Source organism: Rhinolophus sinicus, chromosome 1 (genome assembly GCF_057876585.1).
Source record: "Rhinolophus sinicus isolate RSI-liver-muscle chromosome 1, RSI-T2T, whole genome shotgun sequence".
NCBI lineage: Eukaryota > Metazoa > Chordata > Mammalia > Chiroptera > Rhinolophidae > Rhinolophus > Rhinolophus sinicus.
Window position 1 is genome coordinate 185690302 of NC_142501.1, and position 23803 is coordinate 185714104.

General features: G+C 36.3%; 1 protein-coding gene across 1 annotated transcript in view; it reads right to left on the bottom strand.

Annotated features, from left to right (window-relative positions):
- COL25A1 (collagen type XXV alpha 1 chain) overlaps nucleotides 1-23803 on the bottom strand; it is a 437107-nt gene that overhangs the window by 90785 nt on the left and 322519 nt on the right. The window contains exons 11-12 of the mRNA XM_088792400.1: nucleotides 10788-10814; nucleotides 8747-8791 (exon numbers count right to left, since the gene is read on the bottom strand). Of these exons, the coding sequence (XP_088648526.1) occupies nucleotides 8747-8791; nucleotides 10788-10814 (72 nt within the window). The remainder of the gene's footprint in view (nucleotides 1-8746; nucleotides 8792-10787; nucleotides 10815-23803) is intronic.

Here is a 23803-nt window from a genome sequence, read left to right on the forward strand (position 1 = left end):
AGAAAGTAGCTAAGTTGAGTTTATTTGGGTAAAATGTATACAAATGAGAATTTCTGCCTTGAGCATACCCCTAAAATTTGAAGGTCTGGGCAGGAGTCCACATGGATGACCCCCCACCCACCCCATGAGGCTAATGCCCTCCCTTCTCTTCCCAGACCCAGCTCTACTGTTCCCCAGGCAGAGCCTTGGGGGTTGTGTGTAAACTCCCCAACCTGCAAGCTCTTTCCACAGATTCCCCAGTGATATCTGCTCCAAAGCCACCCACAAGTTAAGGGGTGTACACTCTAGCTGTGTGCTCCGCCCTTGGAAATATGGACCTGGGGACAAGGCCAACACAGGCACTGGAAGCAGACTCAGGACAGTTGAGGAGGAATTCTTGCTTTCTGGGTACATGGCATGTGATCTAGAAGTAGGGAGACTGGGCTTTGAGTAGGCATGTCTCCTTGGCCTTGTGGACTCCTCACCCCATGGGAAGGGTCACACCACCAGAGGGACAGGGGTGCTAGATGAGGAGCACCGCTTGCCTGGGTCTAAGGGAAAAACTCTCCAGTACCTCCTTTTTAAATAGCATATGAAAGATGCAAAAGTGAGCAAAAACCAGACAGAGAGCATGATGCCACAGAGGGGTACTCTTTTCTGCATACAAAACACATTGTTCTCTGTGTGTACTCTTATGGGGAGAAAAAGGATTAAGAACAAAGACAAGTGTTAGGAAAACAACATGTCAAACTGAGTGAAGGGAGTTACGTGAAGTGGGAGAATTTGCTAGGACTGGGGGAAGCCTCATACAGCACAGTGAGTGGGTTCAGCTCCCTGTGTGACACAAATGTCTTCTAAATCACACAATTAGTGTTTATTGCAACTTTCTATGAGACTGGGGATCCTAGAAAAGAAATTACAGTGGCAGTAAATAATCAGCATCTCACCTTCCCCTAGCAAGGGACTACGGGAGAGGCTATGGACTATGTGTATTCAATCACAAAGAGACCCAAAAGTTTTTTGGTTGTTTGGGGAAAGACACACACTCACTCTCTGTAGATAGATAGGAAAGAACGAAGCCCCAGGACTGACTGGCAGCATCTGAACAACCATGACAGCAGGACCTGGGATGAAGGCAGCAACGGGGAGACAGGATGAGGAGATGAAAGAACCTGCCTTATTAGTGATTAGGCTTAGGTACTGAGCAAAGTCAAGCTGAAGCCTACATTAGTGCTGCACTTCCAAGTTACATGACCTTTATTTTAAAAACTGGGTCTGTTAAGTATTCTATGACTTGCAACATAATGTGACCTTGATAATACCGGAGGTGCCAAAAAAATGTGTACAAGTGGACACTTTGGTCAACGTTGCTCAAGCAGTAGTTCACCGTAATCAGAAGTGTCTGGACGCTGATGGTAACCACTTTGAGCACCTCTTGTAATTGCAGAAGTCAAACGTGACTTGTATTCATCTTTTGTTATCAGTATATATTATTACAATTTTAATACAGTTTTCCTTTCTCAAAATGTGTGTACATTTTTTGGGGGGCACCCTCTGTATGTCCATTTTAAGTTAAAAAACCCAGCGAATTCCTTCTTTCCTAAAGTATGGTTCTTAATAACAAATCTATATATAGCTTAAATGATTGATAAATGATTCTTTTCTCCTGGGAAGACAATGTGACTAATTATTAGTGGAAACGTTAAATGATTATGTCCAACTAGAAAATTTCTAAAGACCAGTAGAAAGAGAACAGTTCTTACTAACATTCACTTATACACCTAAGAGGTTTCTGAGTCAGGAAACCTCTTATTAATGTGTTACATAATAATCCATTTGAATAAACAGTTACATTTATTACTTTCTTTACTTTTTCTGATTAAACTTTGAGTAAATATTATAATCCTTATTTGGCAAATGAAGAAACTAAGGCTCACAGAAGGTAAGTAACTTATCTAAGATCACACAAATACTGAAGAGCAGAGCTGAGACATTCTGAATTTAAAATTCTCACTCTTAAGTCTGGGGGCAGACCTCCTGGCTTTGCAGCTGAGCTCTACAACAAATACCTGGGTGATGCCAGGCAAAGTATTTGTCCTTCCTGTGCCTCAGTTTCTCATTAATAAAATTGAGATAATACTATACTTACCTCCTAGGACTGCTATGAGGAATAAGTGAGCTAAGTTAGTAAGTACTTGAATAAGTGTTAGTAATTAGGATATAATGCACTCTTCTATTCTCTGCATCAGACAGAGAAGACAGAGAAGAGTACCCTGGAAGAAATTTAATTCCTCATAAGTTAATCCTGATTGATAGAAGCTGTTTCACAGCTGGATAAGGGATACTGTCCCCTTGGCAATGTAGTCTGGTATCACAGAGATGGAACTGGGTGGATGCTAACCTCTTACAATGGTCACAACAAATTATTTCATTGCAGCCTGATTTTTAATACAAACTTCAAAATCAAGAGCATCATTAAGAGGTCAGATCTAATGATATACGAACAGGCTTTGTGGGTTATACTGACTTAATATTTTAGCGGTCAGAAACTTAGAGAAAAGGTAGTCTACGATGAAAAAAGGTAGTCTATGACACCCCTATAGTGGGTGATAATATGGTATCTTAGAAACAATTCTAAGACCAAGCTTGTCTGTAATTGAATTTGGAAGTACCGCAACTCAGTGATAGCTACTCTTCCCTTTGCCAAATGCTGTGCAGCTTTTCAGTCTCCCCTGAAGTCACTTTTTCAGGGAAGCATTCCTGACCCTGTGCTCCAGGCCAGGCTGCCCCGGGCTTCTCCCCCACAGTCCTTAACAGCTTTGTACTTTAGCAGATTTTTAGTGTAAATGTTCATTGAATGTTCCCATCCCCAATCAGGCTGGAAATTCCACGAGGGCAGAGACAGCTTTTATGTCAGTGCTCTGATGGTGCCTGGTACTTAGTAGTTAGGGCGGAAAGGATGATTGAAGAAATCAATGAGTGAATCAATGGACACACTTAAGGGAAGTTTTTTTTTAAAAAAAAGCTTTTGAAAATTATGTACACAATTTAATCAGTTCTAGTAAATCAGTATTTTCTAGTAAATTAGTAACATATATAGTGTTTTTTGAATTAAAATGGAAAATAAATGGACTTGATGATATGATAATCCATTCAGACAGAGTTGCTTTGCTGTTTGTTTTGTGACAGCCAATGAGCAGCTTCTTTTCTTCTCACCCACCTCACCCCATCTGTCCCACTCCGCAACTTTTTATTCTCCCCCCAAATATTTTGATTTAGTAGAATGATAACTGGTATCAAATGTGATAGTACCACGCCTAAATAACGTTCAGGGGGAACGTGGTTTTAAAAACAACTTACTGTCACTGCTTTATTTCAAGCCAGCATTAAATTACCTCTTTCAACTAACTTTTTATTCCTCTCTGAAGGAACTTAAATGACATAAAGAATAGAAATATTGTTTGTGCCACTTAAGTAAAATGGAGTGAAATGTCTCTTTAAAAGTAAGCTTATATATAAAAATGCCTCAGAATGTATGAATCACACTCAGGGATGAAGGGATTTGACAATATAAATATCCTGTGATAGATAAAAATGATGTTTCTTTAAAAACAAAGAACACATTCTATTATACATAGTTACTAGAGGAAAAACAGTCATGTATTCTTCATATTCTAAAATACACAACTGCTAACATTAAAAGATAGAAATATTAATAAAAATGAATTAATTCTCAACTTTAACCTGCAAAAGGGCTTAATTGCTGTAAGGTACATTTCCTGAATTATTACTTAATCTGGAATCAGAAATTAATCACTTCATTTACTCTAAACATCTTCATTTAAAATAAAGTCTGAAATAAAAAAGTCATAAATGTGTTGGGTAATAGATCACAGAGTAAATTCCACTACTGGAAAATTTTATGCTAACTAACTAGAAAACATACAGAACTATAACATATTCAAATCCTTCAGGAATTTAATTCAGACTGTTCAATGATAGAGTTAAGGTAGCAAAAAAAATGTATTTAGTGGTTACAGTAAGTAAATCAAGAATGAAAAATATTGAGTTCATTGCATAGCCCACTGTATAGACTTGAATAAACAGCTTGACCTTTGGAAGCCTGAGAGATTAAATTTATCTTCTCTCTAAATATACTTACGATAAAAATGTCATTAGAAGTATGCTGTGAGCATGAATGTCAGTGAAGAACTGTGAGACCCACGGATAAGAGATGAAAAGGAACTCTAAACACCGTAACTATAAACTAATTAAAATTTAATGTGACTTAAAAATCACACAGCTATCTATCTCGGGATAGATTCATAGATGATGCACTAATAGCAATTTTTTATTTATATTATATTTTGAAGTTTTAAAAATAAATTCTAGAAAACACTTGAAAAATACATGAAACAAGATCATCTGGTATTTATGTTTTGCTTTGGAAATGATCCCTATGACGCTGTGGCCTCAGAACAATTCCAGCTTAGACAAAATACTTTGTTTAGAATCCTGAAACCCTAACGTTATTTTCATAGTGCCGAGGATGTGTACTAAGGGATGCACAAATCAGATTTCTAATATACCCTATATCTCTCCCCAGACCTCCTCTGCTATGGTATTTACATAGCAATGGGAGCTGACTGCTAGTCAAATAAATTGTCATTATGATGATTTATTCTTATGGATGCCAACTAATGTGAAAATGTAGAAAGAGTAGAAAAGGACAGGGTTATAATAATACTGGTTAAAGATTGAAATTTAGAAGTTATATACATATATGCATATATATATATATATATATATATATATATATATATATATACACACACACACATACGTACATAAATATATATCCATGTATTTTGTAGAAGGATGCTTCAGTTTAAAAAAGTTCTACTACAAAATTATTTTTAAAAGCCCAACTTCTCCAGTATATCTGAGAAGTAGGATTTAATTGACAAATATTGAGATATATCTCTGTGAGTGTGTGTGCGTGTGTGTGTGTGTGTGTGTAAGAGAAAGGGAGAGAGAGAGAGAGAGAGAGAGAGAGAGAAGGCATCATGGGGCACAAATAAAATACTGATTATACCTTTACCAACAAGATCTATTCATGAGAATCACAAAATTTTTTGTGTACAATTAGCCGGGGGAGAAGAGGGCAGCTTTTTATATTTTTAGGTAAGACACCATGAAATCTTCCCTAACCTCTTCAGTTGTTAGAAAGAAATCCAAATTATGGAAATGACAGCTTTCAGAACTGGGAACAGAAGATGTTCCAAGTTGGTGGAATTGGAAGTGAGATACAGGTGATTTTTTGTCGGTGCACAGTATCACTTAGGGCCTTAGAGATAAATCAGTGCAGCACCCTCTCTCATGTTACAAATGAAGCCGCTTGACCCAGAGAGGAAAAGGGCCTTTCAGAGGCTGCATGTGAGGTGTAAGAGCACAGAGTGTCCGGACCCCAGGACACGCTCCCACACCACGCCATGCTGATGGCTGGGCTTTCAGATAACAAGACGAGACGTGTCCTTCTCTTTCCCTTATCTACAGTCCCTACATCCCAACTAACGACCTGGTATGCAGCACGTGGGGCAGGGGGCGGGGAGGGGGGGTAAGAAGTGGGGAGCCAAGTGACAGATAACTATTTTATATTTATATTTTGTACATTACATTTGTGTGTAATTTTGCATATTCATTTTCTCTGTATCATGAAGTCAATTGGCTTCTGCTCCCAACTTGAGAGTAAGCCTAAGGTTTATTTGCTGATACTCTTAAAGTGTGATAATACTGCTAATATACTTGACAACATTTATTGAGTACCTATTACATTACATTCACTTTAGAGGCATTATCTAGTTAATCGTGCAAGGTCTGTGTTTGTGGTTTACACTTGAGCCTTAGAAATGTTCAGTAACTTGCCCAGTCAAGGAGAGAGGCTGGAAGCCTTCTCCCTCTGACTGCAGAGTCCATCCCTCATCCTACACAGCCTCCCACTTTTTACAGAAAGGTGCTTAGTAGTCCATCATAGATCGTGATGCAAGGAGCGAGATTGGAGTTTAATGCCATGTTACTGCTTATATCAGTCTTTTTCCTAATATGATCTGAAGAACTGGAAGACTATTACAAAAATAAGAAATATTCAGATTAGCAATCAAGGTGACCAAAATTTACAGGAAAGGAGTAAAACAATGGAAAGTAAAAAAAAAAAGAAAGAAAAGAAAAGTCACCACCAAGTTTAGTAGCCAAAGCCAATCACTAATTTTGTTAATTTGAATGGATGGAAAATGTTCCGGTGGAAAACAAAATATTTTCTAGTTTTCTTTCTTTTTTATAGGAGAAAAATCGTTTTATTTTCTAGTTATTTGCCATATTTTTCTGATGGCTTAAAAAGCATATCCTTTCTTAACCATTGTCTGAAAACTATTTTCTAAGCATTAAAAGTATGTCTTTGGAAAAAGTAAAATTGTAATGTGGAAAAGATGTTTTCTCAAGACAGTTTAAGGACATTGAGGTGCTTTAAAAAATTATGTCACTGTAAGCTCTCTTCTTAAGAGAAGCAAATTCTAGAGATCCAAGACTTATTTCGTGTTTTCTAAGTATAGAACTGTTACTCTATTTAGAACTTTGTTTTTACTGTCTAAATGACCTGCTGTTTCAGTGAAGGGGACTCTTTTTTGCACTTTATTTTCCTAAAGATGATACACTAAATATTACAAATGTTACATAATGACCAGGATTAACAGAAATTCCACACACAAAATTTTAGGTTAAGTTCTATGGAGTAGGAAAAACAAATTTAAACTATATTTTGCCGATATCATCATAAAAGTGTGAAATCATTTAGCTTCCCTAGGTCTTATAGAAAACACTTTAAAAGCCAGAAAGATGTATAGCAAGACATAAAACTGCAATATTAACTGTCTATTTAGTTGAAATATAATTTAAACTTGGTAACTAGGACAAGAAAATGTCACATTCCTTTCTCTTGCTAAGGAAATTGCATATTTCCTTTGCAAAAATAAAGAATATGTAGTCTTCATAAGCATACATATGACAAGTTTAAAGTTGTTTTATTTAAGGTTAAAGACTTCTATAAATTTTCCTGATTGTTTCAAAGTTGAAAAAAGTAAAGAAATGAAGAAGAAAAAGGAAAACATCAACCTTAGGTATACAAGTCTTGTTTTTCACCAATATTAAAAACAATGCTTATGCTATATACGTATTTTGTCCTTTCTAAATATTATCCTGAGTTATGTAATTTTCAAATCCATCTTCTAATGAACACACTTTCACATTGTTGCTTATGTCCTTCTCCATGCTCTGCAATTTCTAAACAGAAAGTTAATCTCCACCAGGATTTGTGAAACAAAATGATATGCATTTTACTAAAAGGAAAACAGCTGTGGCATGGGCCGTTCACTTCTGGTGAGTGTGCACTGTTTGGTTGGTGGACTAAAAGATACCGTGAGTCTTGGCTGATAACATTAATTTCACTTGGGAATTGAGGAATTCTGGAAACAGAGAGACTCTTAGAAAAGAGCAATCAATCAAATTTCCAGAATTTCACTGAAATAAAATGAAGGAAACTGTTTAGTATTAATAGTAACATCAAACACTGTCATAGGGTTTTCCCATAACCCTGTTAGGTAGGAATTGCTATTCTCTCGCTTCTACAGATGAGAAAACTGAGGCCAGAGAATGCATAGATTTTGCCAAAATTCACGGTCTCTAAGAGGCAGACTCATGCTCGTAAGCCACTCAGTAGGCTTTAAATTGTGATTATTGGTGTCTTATTAGAGAAGAAAAGATGGACAAGATGGAGAAAGTCATGAGGGGGTTTATTCTGTCTGTAAGGGTTGGGCTCCTTATGATTTCAGAATTCAATGCATGGATTTAAAATCCTCTGGGAAGACCAGCTGATGGATCATGGATTTCACAGAGCCAGGCCAAAACCTATGAGGGAGACAGGAAAGTCCCTAGCTCAGCTCCCTGGCTCCTAGTACACTGGCCCAGCTAGTGGCTTTATTAGCTGCCACCATGGCTTTCCTGGTCTCTGTAGAGGTTCCAGATTGAAGAGCCAGTCAGTCTGTTGGGAAGCACAAAATATCAGACCTACCTGTGGATAAAGCTAGGTGTTTTTTCCAACTAGTAAGTATGTTGCCAGGATAAAGGTACACATGTACATAGATATATCTATGTAGACCTGTGAGAGTTTCTTTTTTTTTTTTTTTCATTTTATTTCCCCCCCTTATTATTAACAGTACAATAAAAGTGTGCCACCAGAGCTTGGAAAGTCTACTTAATTCTCAATTTTGCTTTACAGTAAAAAGAGCTTGCTTCTGGATTCAGAAGATTCCAATAGATTCCCTCTGTAAGATTAAGTTTTGCTAATGAAAGAAATAATATATATTGCTTTTGGTATGACAAGAATGAACTAGAATGCATTTTGTTTATCACAATTTATGTTAAACATAGTATTTTCCGGACTCCATATATATTTATGGAAAGATATAGTTGTATTTCATATAACTTATCAAAATAAAATGGAAAATTTTCTGAGTTTCTGACTGTTTAATGCATCTTTAACATTTAAACTACTTTGATCATTTGCACCATAATTTCCCTATATTTCAAAAGTATATGTAGAGGTTTAATAAGCATACAACTTATTACTAACATTACAGGACTGGAATAATTTTCAAATTTTAATCATCTCCAAATGATCAAAAACCTATAGAATACCATATTCTGTAGAACTCACCTTTTGCCCATTTATCCCTGGAATTCCAGGTGCTCCAACAGAACCCTATGGGGACACATGATTAAATTAAATTGATATCACAAACATTTCAATTCTAAATTTATACTGTATTAGTTATGTCAGTCATAACTCTACCTTACTCAATAACATCTGGGAGGCTATATTTTTCAGTTCTTATCTACTGTGTTTAAACATACCATAATGTAAGCAGATTCATCAAGCTTTCCCAGAAACTATGGAGTTAAATTTAGCCATGTTTCTAATTATCCACTTAACTGTAATATGATTTTTTTAAAAAGTCACATCATAAATTGAGATTCGTGGCTATCACAAGGCCACATGGCTCTAAATTTAAGTGTTTTTAGGAAATAAATAGGCTTAGTTCCACCTGGAAAGAGCTTAGCAGTAGCAGTAACTCTTGTATTTCATAAGTTTAAATACCATAAAGCAAAAAGTAATTGAAATAATAACCACTTGTTCAACAATTAGTCAAATAAGGGATCTGTGTTGTAAACTCAAATTTGTTGTATTTGCAGCATTTCCCCCTGGACTTTCAGGGAATACATTTAGGCCACATGAGTATGAATATGGCTAGCAAAGCAGACTAGAAAAGTTGTTACAACTGTTAAGTATTCACTAGAAACAACATGACTTCTGTACACTAAATATTAAAGTACACGTGCATGCTGGGGTGAATGCCAGTGGTTGGACAGAGATGGGGTGAACTGAGAATAAGAGAGCTAATTGTTACCCGAGGAAAATCTATGACATTTACCTGGATACAGTAACATTAGCAAATGTTTTCAAATAGTGATGTTATTTCCCTCGAGACACCTCCCTTTTATGCTCTGGAGAAACCATTTTTTTTTTTTTTTAAAGACAATGTGCTTATTCTTTGCCTAGCACTAGAAAATAACTTTTTCTTAGTAGATGTATAATATTAGATTTCTTAACAATAAGGAGCTAAAGTTTTAAAAATACTCATTATATAGCTAAAACTGCTCTGATAAATAGTCTATTAAAAGATAGTCATTATATACAAAACAAATAGAGATGGCAAGTTCCTTGGTGCTTTCCATGATTGTATTGCGTGCATCATTAAAGGACTTCCCAAAGCCTGAGGCAGTAATTTTATCCTGGTTGCATGTGGATTAGGGTAGCTTTACAATTTCACACCAAGCTTAATAGAGACATTATTGCAGAGGACAAAGTGTTCCTATACACAAATTGTCTCACAACTCGTTGGCTTTTACTTGGTTTGGAGGATTATGTTTCAACAGATGCCACATGCCCAATGCTTAAGGATAAAAAGTCTCCATCTTTGATGGATTCCAAAGATAAAGATAATCACTTTTCCACCTGTTGTCATACAATTGTTTTATTTAGTTTTCTGCAGGTTAAATATCCTTTTTTCCCTCCCCTTGCAGGGTGGGAGGTGGAATGAGGACTTAGTTATATTTTTTTGGCAAAGGGCCATCAGCCTGTTATTGATGTTTATTACTGCAGTACTGATTAATTTTAGAAGTTTTAGACCCTCTCCAGCAGAATATAATGGTCAATTCTGATGACTGTGGATAACGTTGAAATGACAGTCAGGAAGTCACTTTGTAGGTTACCTCAGCAAAAGAAAACACTAGTGGGCCATTCCAATACAGTCACCAAGCAACAAGTACATCCTTTGTTTAGTCATTTGGCAATCAAATATTAGAGCAAGGCTTCGCATTCAATTTTCAATGTCCTATGAACCTTCACATTCAAAGTTTTGCTGTGTTTTACCAGTATTTGAATTAAAAATTCAATAACCTACAAGTTTGGCAGACAGCTTTAAAGCAGTCTGCTCTGGATTTACTGGATTTTCTGTAATGGAGTTGATTAGAAAGCTTATGGTTCATGCTATATGATTGTATTTTTTAGAAAGCAGACTGCACAAACCAGAGGGTTTCAGCATAGTTTACAGTGGCTAATGTCATTCAACTTTCATGCTTAGCCATTAGGCAATAGGAACATAATTACTTTCACAGTATCGTTTATTATACTCTACCTTTTGTCCTGGAGGCCCCAGGGGACCCTAAAAAAAAATTCAATTAACATAATACTGTAACCATTTAAACTTAAATGACCAATTAAAACTGTGCTATTCTATAAGGTTCTCTTAACTGTGATGAAATATGCTCATGTTTTTACATCAAGGAAAATGAAAACTTTCAGTTGGAAGTACACAAGAAATCTTTTCTTCTCTCGTGTTCTCTTTGAAGAACATTAAGCATATGCAGTAAGATCCTGATTTTTTTTCCTTTAAAAAAGAAATAATCTTTGTTATCCCAGCGCATCTGTTTCTTCAAATACCTGCAAATCTATCACACCAGTCTCATTTAGGAAGATTGAGATGCTGCTGCTAGAAGCAGTTAAAATGTAGTGCAGTTCCCTTCCCCAGTGAATGAACACATTATATGACTTCTGCATCTTCAAAACTTTGGTCATCAGATTTGCAAAGGAAATAATTGAACAGCATTACAAATAAACATATTTTATTCTATTCTTCCTCTTATGAAATGTGGCCAATTGACCTGCACAAACATTTGTTTACAAATAAGGGATGACACGGTGAATTGTGGCATCTAGTATGTACCAGAAAAGGGAACAAAAGATGTGGTCAGCTGTTGCACAAACTATAATATTAAGGGGTGGAGTGAGGGAGGAAGAAATATAATATTTAGGAAGATGAATGGAAATATTTACATATAAAACGGAAATGTGGCAGCTCTGAGATTTAGCAAGTTTTCAAGCACAAAGTCAGTGTTGGGGTTCAGTTGGCTTTATTTAGAACAAGGCATGGCTTTGGGACAGTGGAGAAGATGCACAAAGAGATACAGTTACAATTCTAACTATTCATGTCTATTTTTTTAATTAAACATTGTAAGCATTTTCTTCCAATTTTTAAAAAAGTACTTTTAATTTTAGTATATTTTAACAACGTTATAGACACTCTATCATTTTATATAAAAAGCTCTTTATCCCATTACACTTAACTAATGGGTAGCTTATTTTTAATGAGTGACAGATATTTCAGTTGATCAGCATCTTACATTCATACTCTGAAACATTAAATAAAGCGCTAGAGTGGTCACTAGAGGAAAAAGTGATCGTGCATAATTTTTTTTTTTAATTAAAAATACACAATGTTTAGGAACAGTAGAAGAATCTGTTCCTCCTAAATTATTTTGTAATCCTCACAAGACTAATAATCTCCTCCTATAATTTCCTCATCTTTAGATTAGCAAAGGTACACTGTACACTATCATATATATATGATTCTTTTAGATTATTCAACCAACCAACTTCTTAATGAGTTTGCTATCTGACATATCTGTGTGGTCAGACATTCTCCCCACCCTGCACACTCCTTCTATTTAAAATTCTCTCTGTTTTAGATTTTGCAGAGCAACTAGAGGCTATCAGGTGTAAATTCCCTCAACATCATGTCTCTCATCAGTTCAAACCCATTGGACCTCCCTCCTGTGTCAGAGGAAGAAGAGGCTCCTATGCAGGGCGAACGCACTGTGTAGACTCTGGAATCCATCCTTGCCTCCGCCCTCTGGGATTTGAGAAAATCAATTATCCCTGCATCCGTATCAGAGCCTCCTGCTTTCCACTAGTTCCTTCCCCTTAGCACATAAACATGTTTAATCATTTCCTCACTTGGGTAAATTGTTTGGGAAGGGAACGTTAGTGCTAAGTAAAGGCAGAGTTTGGAAGCTGTAGTGAGTAGTGATAGGAGATCTGAGAGTGAAGAAAAGACTTGGGTTTTATCACTGTCTGTGATTCCATTTTTCCAAGCGTCTCCAGAGTATTTCACTTCTTAAAATGTTGATGTTAGAAAGGAAATCATATAACAAAAAGTACATTAATTCAATGTTTAGACTGAGAATGTATATGTTCAATTCAAAAACGTTTGTTTCCTATTATAAACCAAACTTTGCCACTTGAAACAATATTGTTCACTAAAATTGGATACTTCATTACACTAATGTATAACCCTGGAAGGGAATACTTTATACAAAAATAAGAGCAAATGTTAAATCAAGTGATTTTAACTAAAGACTAACATATTTGGTACTTTCTAATTTGGTCTCTGTTGCATGATCACATTAGATCAGAGATTTAGAAAGACTACTTATAACTGAAATCCATAAAATTATATTAATTGAATATTTTAGGACTATTTAATGCAAGTCACAGGATTGCTAAAATGAAAATAAATATGTTTTTCTTCACTTTAGGAAACTACTGCTATTTTTACTAAACTCAAAAAAATAAAAGCAGTGTTTAGGATACAACATCTATTTTGAATTGTGAATACATGTCTTGTGGATTATTCACAACTATTTGCTGAGGATATATTCTCAACTACCCAAAATGTGCACATTCTCCTTTGATCTCACTGGCAGGAAAAATGATAGCAAGCCAAGGAGAGTGTCATCCGTTACTAGGAGGGGACTGAGAATAAAGCAGAGTTGAATATAAGGCACAGACACACACTTGAGTAAGTATACACCTGTGCACACACACACATAGATGCCAAACAGTTGTTTTACCGATAAAGACTTTGCTTTTATGTATGTGCTTTGAGTATCCTTAGATTAATAATACCATTTTATATTTATGATATTGTGGTCATAAAATTTGAACTTACAAATGAAAGTTTCACCACTCAAAAATTGATTTTGAAGTTAGGGTATATTGCTACCAGTTGATTAAGATTTCTACATTTGATTAGTTTTGTGGTTTCTAGTACAAATATAAATATATAAAGTATGGACAAAAGCCATAGAACCATTCATTAACTTATCTACCTAATCTTTTATCTTATTTATATTTTCAGCCTGCGTCAAAAATCATTATGATAATGACTTGGATAAAGAATGTCATAAGTTCGTTACTTACTAGTCTAACTAGTGTTTCTTATTATTCCTAAAATTAAAGTCACTTTTGGTGTGTTCTAAGATTTCTAAAATAATTACATTATTGTTATCCCCATGACTTAATAAGTTTGGATCAAATAGTTTTCCAAGCCAAAGAGTCAATCTTTTTAGTCCATTTTAATTAATCAGTGAGTTGTTCCTTTCTTAGATATTCTCTTGGCAGGCGCCTTTATATTTCCATATACTTTGTATACAACCAAGTAGACGGGAATAATCTCGTCTCTTTCACTTTTCAAAATAATTTCTTTATATATGTCTCAAGATTATACAGTGTGTAACATATAGAACCTCAACATATTAAGCTATTTTAAGTGTAACCCCAGAAGTGTTAAAATATAATTTGAACCTTAAAATATGCTCCTTTCAATATGGGTTCTGGGTATTGTAAAATATATAAACGGTTTTCATTGAAAGATTTTGTATAATGGACATATCGTTATTCAAACGAATAAGTCACTGAAAACTTCTAAGTGTGAAGCAACAATATCACTTGTCTGCAAAGGAACTTTTACACCAAAGTTTTCATGATCTTTCAGAAGAGGCCATGGAGAGCTATGCAAAGTTAAAACTTATAAATGAGTAAGAAATTTACATTGTGCACATGATTTTCTTTCCTATATACGCCACCCCTGCTAGGTTCCATCTCTAAAGTTTATGTAAAATATTGTGTAGAATATGGTAAGCAAGTAAGTTAAAGAAATGTGATAGTCCCCATTTAGTGATTGTCTTTGCCAAAAGTATGTCAATCAGGACTGAGAGGATCCTTTACTCCTTCTGCTCCAAGTCCACCAGATATTTACTCAAGAATATCTCTCTGCTCCAGCCTCTTGTTCAGCTGCATTGTTATGCTCTTGTTCAAACCTGCTTCTCACTCACTAGCTGATGTGACATCCACCTAAGGTCCACTCTGCTTTCACTCTCCTTCAGTCCTTTCTCCTTCAGTGCTGCCTGAGTGAGCTTTTTAACAGGCAACGGGTTCATATCTTTCCTGTGCTGAAAAAATCCTTCAGTGGCTTTCCATAGCTTTTGAGAGAAGTCCAAGCTTTTGCAATAGCAATTCAACACATAAGTCATGCTTTCGCATCTCTACACCTCTGGCTGTTGGTTTCTATAATGGGTTTTTTTCTCTCTGGTCCTCTCTCTTCCATGTACTCCATAATTCAGAGCTCAGTATCCCCACCCTGAGCTCTGAATTATGGGGTTATGTGCCCTTCTTTTGTTCTTCCAAGCACCCCTATGAGAGCACTTCTTTCATAGACATTGCCAACAGTATTGTAATTGTCTGATTACTTCTTTCTTCACTCTAAATGTCTTTTGTCACACACAGTAGTTGGCATGTAGTACTTGTTCAGTGAACCCTTTCGAGTTCATTCATTAATTCATCCATTTGATAGTTTTCGAATGCCCATTGAATGTCAGGCAATGTTGTAGGCACTGGGGATACAGCAGTGAACAAACTAAGGAAAAATGCATGCCCCCCCTGGACTTCATATTCTAGTGAATAGAGAAAGACAGTAAACAAATAAGCAAGTAAAATATAAAATTGTATGGGGTGGTAAGTGTTAAAGCCAACAGGGGGATTGGGATAAGGAGGTGTAGATGCAGTAGTCTTTAAATTGGGGGAGGGGGTGGTCAGTGAAGGCCTCACTGATAAACAGACTACTGGACGGAGCTCTGGAAGAGGTCAGGCAGGGAGCCAGGCATACAGAGGGAGAAGGGTGTCCTAGCTGTGGGAACAGCAAGGTCAAAGGTCAAGAGGTGGGCACATGCTAAGTGTGTTCAAAGAATACCAGGGAGGCCGTAGGTAGGAGCACAAGATGGGGATACGGGTAAGGAAGGGAGACCATATTTGTATGGCCTTCTGGGTGATGATAAGCGCAATGGTGTTTACTTTGAATGTCATAAACATTATAAAAATGAAGGAATGAATCCATGCATAAAGTACATCAAGTTTTTTCTTATACCATAGACAAAACAGTGTCTCCAGACAGGAATGTCAAGAGTTTTCACCCTGTGTTCACGAGCGTGTTTCTAACACTATGGCCTTTGCTAACAGCCGGTAGATCAGCTCTAAGCGCAAGAGTGAGTGGAGGATTTCAGTTCGTGGCTTCCACACTGAAACAGCAAAGCCCAAACCATCTTAGTTCCGCGATCTCGTTAACACCCAGAGTGGTGTGGGTGCGGATGTAGGTGTAAGGTCGCTAACGTACTTCAGAAAGCCATCATGCAAACGGAAGGTAGAATTATCCACCCAAGGGAAGCTTCAAAGCCAGCGGTTAAGAAAAGGATGTTTCTATAACCATTATGCACTTACTGTACTTTCCAGTTCATAAACATTTTTTTGTAAATTTTAATTTGAAAAAAACCTTTGCTTGTAGGTGATGGAATGGGAAAAATTAACGAATTTTTCTGACACTGTCGATGTTAGCACAAATTTGATTGAGGTATTAATTATTTAAACAGGAGGCAGAGTTTCTAAATGATGTGCTTTCGGATGCCTCTTGGGAGGTGTCTGAAGGCCAGTGCTGGTTGCCTGCTATTAGGAAATGATGTTGTGTGTGAGCAGGGGGAGGACACAGTTCCTGTTCTGTCCCTGATGGCTGACAGTAAAAGGTGAAGCTCTGAAAGCTGCTGGTCATTTCTAGATACAAGAATATACAACCAGCTTCTGTAATAAAAAACACAGGGAACCAGAAAGAGGTGGTCCACCTGTGAAGGGAAGGATAAAAGCCCCAAACGATTGAGCCATTTAAAAGTATTTCCTTTTCGAGTTAAGAAATTTTCCATGATTTAATCTAATAAAATGAAGAAAATACTTTTAAAAATCTGGTTCCATAGGGAAGAATGATAACACATATAATCTAACTTATAGAGTCATAAAATATTAGTATCAGACGCTCTCAAGGGTTTGATGCAGCAGACTTTAATTATACCTTTTTGAAAGATATTAATCTGGTCAAATGCATCACAAGATCAGAAAATCTATAAACTTGGTTTATAAAGAGTAAGAGGAAATTTGAAATAAATAATGGAAATTTGTCCTGAACAAGATTCACTTAAGATGTACTTCTATAAAATTCCATGTTCTACTTGGATGTTTGATGAGGGAAGGTCAAGAAACATAAACCCTAGCCACAATTATATGTATGTCTGGAGTATAATTCAAGCGATATTTTACAAGATTCAGATTTCATAGCTTAAGTGTGTGGAAGTGCCAAACTAGAAACTACTGGGAAATGTTTAGAATATAAGAGAGTGTGCTGAAATGTTTTCAGTGTAAAAGCCAATGAATGATTTAGTTGAACTGGGTATGAAGGAACGCAGCATAAACAAGAAAAGAACGGCTGGTGCGGACATGGGAGAGCCTCATCTCTTGTTTTGAGTCTTTCATGGACTCTGTCTTCCATCCCACTTAATCATTTGTATTTTCCCAAGCAGCCTCCTACTGGCCTTCATGTGAAGTTCTTAATCATTCTTCTAGGTTTAGTGGTCATAATTCACTTCCTTTGTGAGCCTTTCCCAATGCACCCAGACAGAGTTTGTTTTTATCCTCTGTGCTTCTCAAGCACATTTTAATTGTCTGTATTTTAATATATTTACATATTTATAAAATATACTCGGCTAGGCAGCAAATTCCTCAGTCCATATATTTTACATCCTCAGCACTTAGGTCAGAGCCTAGCAAAAAAATAATTACTGACTCAACTGAAACAATGAATTAATCAACATAAAAAATATTAAATTCCATTTATCAGATTTCCTCCATTATTTTACTGCTCAAACTATCATGCCTACCTCAACCTCACTGGAAAGAGTTACCAGTTTGGAGGCAGTTGTTTCTGTTTAAGGATCTGGTATTTTTGTTTCAACAATAGCACTCCATAATTTCTATTATTTGAAGAAGTTCCTCTAAAACAGGTCTCATTTAGGTCTTGTCAATAAGATGGCACTTCATTACATTAATTCATAAATATTTGATGAAAAACACTTTTAAATGGAGTAATTATTTTTAAAAATAAATTATTTCTGACTTTTCTATTTTATGTGCTGATTGTTTTGGGGAAATATTAAACCAGGATGACTCATTTACTGGTATTTCTCAAAATCATGAAGCTGTGACCTCTGTAAGGGAGGTCTCTTAAAGCTCAGGAAATTAAAGAATACATTTTTCTCGCTATGTGACAAAACTAGGACCCAAGACTAAATGTTTAGCATTAACTATCACCAGCAGATTAAAGACAGATCTAGGTATTTGAGAATCCACGTTCTGATTAGGTTCCAAAACAGAGACTATCACCTCTCACCATATATCCAGGGCTGAAATTAGCTTGCTCCATCCCTTCTAAATATTGAATAAATTGTTTCTCATTGTTAAACCCAAGATGGAAATGACCCGGAAAGAAAGAAAAAATTAACAGGCTTCCTCTGCCCTCAGTGATTAAGCATACTTCCCCAGTGTACCATAAAGGAAACAAATTTATGGTTCACAAAGGCCTATCACCCTACACTACACTCAGTAAAAAGTATTTTTAGTCAGTTATAAGTGCTTTTCCTATTTTAAATCAACAATGCTGAGAAACACTAGCTGCTGAAATTTAAATATCCCATGATCCACAGAAGGAGGACTTAAATTTAGGGGTATAATATATATTCGTTTACTAGTGAGATCTGTTTTCTATCTAGATCAGCACTGTCCAACAGAACTTTCTGGAATGATGAAATGGTCAAGATTGCTCTATCCAGTACGGTAGCCATTAACCACATGTGGCTACTGAAATGCAGTTAGTGCAATTATTGGGAACTGGATTTTAAATTTTATTTAACCTAATTTAAATTTAAATAGCCACATGTGGCTAGTGGCTACTGTATTGGAAAGCACAGATCTGGCAGAACTGAACTGTAAAATGCATAAGAATGCAATCAGGTGAACTGGACTCTAGTTCTGCCACTGACTACTTTGTATCTTTGTCAAATAATGTATTCACTCTGATAATGATTCTTTATCTACGAAGTGAGAAACTAGATCATTCCTAAGATTTCTTCTGTCTTTTACATTATAAAAATAGCCCCATGGTGACTAGAAATTGATATACTACTACTGTCCTCATGAAAATCAGTCTTTTAGTTACACCTTGCACATTCATGAACACAATAATCTGTAATTCAAATAATCTGTAATATTTGAGTGAATAGAAGAAGATTCTGGAGAAATAGCAGTTTTATAGTATTCTGTTGGATCTACCCTGCCTAATCCTACCCCTGGAGTGCAATGATACTGCTCGGGAGAAATATGTAACCCTGATTCCTTTGTATCAATACCTGATTTACTGACTCACTGATTCATATCATTTAGTCTCTCAGTTTATTGAATACACTAAGTACCAAGCACAGTTATTATATGACGTGATAAATGCTGTGAAGGAGAAGACAGCTTCTCACCTAGTTTGGGGGAGAGTGAATGTGTGTGTGTGTGTGTGTGAGAGTGTGTGTGTGTGTGTGTGTGTGTGTGTGTGTGTGTGTGTGTGTGAAGTTTTCCCAAAGGAGGTGACCAAAGCAGACATGGGGACTCTGTACTGCCCTTCGCCCTGGGCCGTACTTTAGAGGGTTCTTTTCTGGTTCATTCCTCCTCACTTGGTGGTTGACCCCTGACCTTAGGCTTTGGGTAGGAAGAACCCTGGAGCTCACTTCAAAGGCTGTGAGTGCCCTCTTTCTTAGGCCTGTTCTTCCAAAGGTGAACTGCACTACTGGTGTGCACAATAATAAACTGAAGGAGAGGGCAAAGAAGTGGGGATTCTGAGGTGTGTGCGTGGAGTTTGATCCTGTGAGCATCCCAGAATGTCTACATGTGAGAGCTAGAGTGTCATCAAGAGGAGGGATGGAGGGAGGTGTGGGAGAGAAAGGGAGCAGGCCGGGGCCGGGATGGGGCTGTGTTACAGCTCTCCTCATCCAGCATCACCGCCACGGTCTGGCATGGATCTCCAAGGAGGGCAACAATTCTGCACTTGAACTTTCCAAGTCATTATGAAACTATATCCATGAAGGTTAGAGGATAGAACATACTTACTAGTTTATTAGTTTGGTTTATACCTTTTCAGTATTTAGATATATTGTACAAGGGTTTCCATTTATACTCTTGCCCTAATATTTGTACATTTGCCTCTAATCTGCAGATGTAAGGCACAGGCCTTACATGGACCCAATTTGATTTTGAAGTTTTTTCTTAATCTAATGATAAGGTGTGAGAATTTGGTAAAAGAGATTAATTATAATTTCACGAATACCCTCATATAAGAGTAACATATTTTGCATCAGTTTAGCCACACTAGGTTGGATTCTAAAGTTAAAAGAAATGATAACTAGAGAAGTTGATTATAGGTTTTGAAAGAGAAAAATTTTTTTAAAACATAATATACGACTATTGTTCACTGTATCTAATTATTTATAGAATGTATAGGTGTACATATATAACATAGATAAATGACTATTAATATATGTCTTCTGCATTAATAATGACAACATAGTAGGATGACAGGATGATACCTGAGCTGGAAGTGGACTCAGGTATCACTTAGTCTCACCATTTTCATAGAGGAGAAATTTAAGGTACAGGTATCTTAACTCATTCATTATGATAGAGTCTATTAGACCTTTAACTGGAACTGTGCAAGCTATTAAAACTAGAGCTGATCCACAGTCCAGGAGTTAAGAAAACCAAAATGAGATAGAGAAGAATATAGACAGTCATCTCTTCAGCCTTTTAGACGATCTTTTCATGTTTATGTTACTTGATTGTGTTCTTAAATCACTATGGAAAATGTTTCCCCAAAAGCAGACTTTTTGTTTCTAGGCGACCAAACCTACTTTAAAGCAAAGTTAAATGTTCCCGTCTATTACCACGCTAAAGTGAGCTTTAGACACCTCTATACAAGTCCACGCACACAGGAATTCACCCAGAATGAGTTCCCTGCAGTCGGGCACTCGGATGGGGCAGTGGGATAGCACCAGAAGGGGAAGGCATTATTTCTCTGCTTTCTCTCTGTCCATTTGGAAAACCAAGCATTACAGATTCTGGACAAAAGGACCAAGGAAATGGGAAGGGTTCCGTTGGTGTGGCATTTACATGCACTTCATGGAAAATCAGATTCAGTGAGGATAATAAAGCATTAAAACGGTTGCTAAGCCATCCCAGCAGGCAGTGTGTACAACTAAAGTACACATAGTTTTACCAAACAAGATTTTAATGTGAAGATCTAGTCTAATAACTAAATACGCTAAGATGATTGGGTCATTTTTGTTATTTGTGATTTGAAGGTTTGAGGCTTTGCTTTCTCTGCCAGATGAAAATCAGGAAGAGAAGCATGCCTGCTGTTGTCGCTGATGTCTGCCAGCCTGCTGATCAAGACAGCTGGCAGAGCAAGGACAATTAACTAAAATGATGAGTCTTCTCAGATCTGAGGGATAGAAATGCATTATAACTGGATGTATTGAAAGGGAATCTGCATGTATTGGTTATTTCAATTTTATTTTAAATGAAGCAGAAGCACTTATTTATGCTTATGTTATTAACTAACTAAAAAGCATCATATGTGTTCACTCGATCCAAATGTATTATATGCGTTTACAGGCAAAATGAAAATGAACTGAAAATATCTGTGATCTCTTTGACACAGTCCAAACTTCACTTTAAGGCACAATAACAGCAAAGTTTTTCTGGGTTTTAAATTCTCAGACAACATCAGGACCCAAGGAATGACATTTTAAATACTCCTATAATTCAGAACGTATATACTATGGAGTTTGCATATAATTGGAGGGAGAGAGAGGAATGAAGAGCGAGTTTCAGAGTAGGGAAAGTAATTTGGTTTTTGAAACCCTGGATATACACATTTTGTATCAAAAAATAATTTCCGGGAAACTGGGACTAGTTGTGTGTGTGTGTGTGTGTGTGTGTGTGTGTGTGTGTGTGTACCATCTATCTTTTATGCTTTTGAGAACTATTGCATTTATCAAAAAAATAGTGAGAATACCAAAAGGAAGACAACTTCAAAAATACTATTTTAACAAGGATTTAAATACCTGAAAAACTGAAAAATAAATATCACTCATGCTAGGGTTCAGAACTTTAGCACTTCCAATTGTGGTCAGTCCTTGCTTTGATGTTTGGGCCAGGTTTTATGAGCTAGAGCAGTTCTCTTCTTATGTCGATGGAGTCCAACTTATTTTAGCTCAAGATTCTGTCTTTTAAAATCTCACCCTGAATTTCTTAGAAAACCCAAAGGTCATGTTTACACAATAGATGCACAGCAAGATTAAATAAATGTGGAACTGTTTGAGCTACATGTCTTCTTTATTCTATCAGAGATGCTGTTAGTCTTCCGACAGTTACTTTTGCAATATAAAATATATATCCTGGATTAGGAAAACGAATTCCCCACCTGACACACTCATAAACAGTTTTTTAAGGGCTAATTTTAGATTGTTTCTAGTTTTTTATTTTATTTCATCAACAGGGACATTTTAAATTTTGAAGAATTCTCCAGTGACTTTCAAGACCCTCATGTACGCAAACACTCCTCCATACACAAACCAACAAATGTGGGGGCTTTTGGAAAGATGTGTTATGAAAAGTGTTATGAAAAATTGATAATGTAAGATGATGTGATGTATAGAAGAAGGCTAAAAACAATGACAAACAGCACGAAAGTTGTAAGTGGCACGATCATCGATCATCGCAGTATCTGTTACACTGTAACTTTACGGCTATGATCCTTATGTTCTGAGCCCTTACATTTCACAGTGTGGTCTTTCCGTATGCCAAGTTGTGCCACCAGAGTTTTGTTTTAACTGCAGTACTTCTCATTTATGAACTCTTTGTAGTTCATAAAGCATTTTTGTATTATTATGACTTCACTAGCTTCTCACCATTACCCAGAGAGATAGGCAAAATAGGAATTTGCCCACATAGTATAGATCAGGAAAAAGGATCTCTGACTATAGTCATATACCCCTAAGTAGTTCTGGTGCCAGAACTACTTATAGTATAATATAGTTTTCTCCCTACCAGACTTTGAGTCAACACACACACACACACACACACACACACACACACACGCACAAACACACATGATTTAAAAGAAAAGAGAAACTTTCTAAGGAAATTTTTCTCCTCATGAAAACTACTATTACATTTCCAGTCTCCTCTTCTCTCTTTGAGATTGGTTAATATATACAGGTGCTATTTAAGTTAACAAACATAAATAGTGGTTTTTAAAAATGATAGCTTTTTAAATCATAGAAATCTTTCACTTTAAGCAAATATAAGATATAAAAATTCAGTTTGCTGGGAAGAAGAATTAAGGGATTATATTACTTTACAAAAAGACTCTGAATTGGATTGCTTTAAATAGCAAAATTCCCCAGCATATTTAAGATATGTTGATTTATGAAATTCTGATTCATACAGAACTTTACAGGAATACATCTGTTATATAAATCCACGCTCACCTGTAATTTACTCTAGAGGGAACTATTGAGTGATAATAATAATAACATACTCATATAGCTCTTCGTTACATATTTTAAAGTGCTTCCCCTAATTTATTGCATTTGTCGTTGGCAACCTTATAAGGAGGCAGAGAGGGTATTATTACCCTTTCTTTACAGATGAGAAAGTGAGAGGTTAAGTGACTTGCCCAAGGTCAGACAGACTATTCATTCATTCACTGCTGTTTGAGTGATGGAGTTTTAACGGGGTAGTCAAGGAAGTAAGATTCTTCCTCCTAATTTTTTTTTAAGCAGCTGTGAAGGCTATTAAAACAGACGTGGATGATCTCACAAATATAATGCTGAACGAAAGAAGCCAGACACAAAAGTGTACAATCTGTATGAGTCTATTAATGTAAAATTCAAATGCAGGTAAAATTAATCTATGGTGGCAGAAGTAAGAATAGTGGTAAACTTTGATAAGAGGGGGTGGTGACTGGAGGGTAGTGGGGGTTTGCTGAGATATGATAATATTCTATTTCTTGACCTAGTTTTTGGTTACATAGTTACGTCACTGTGAAAATTCACTGAG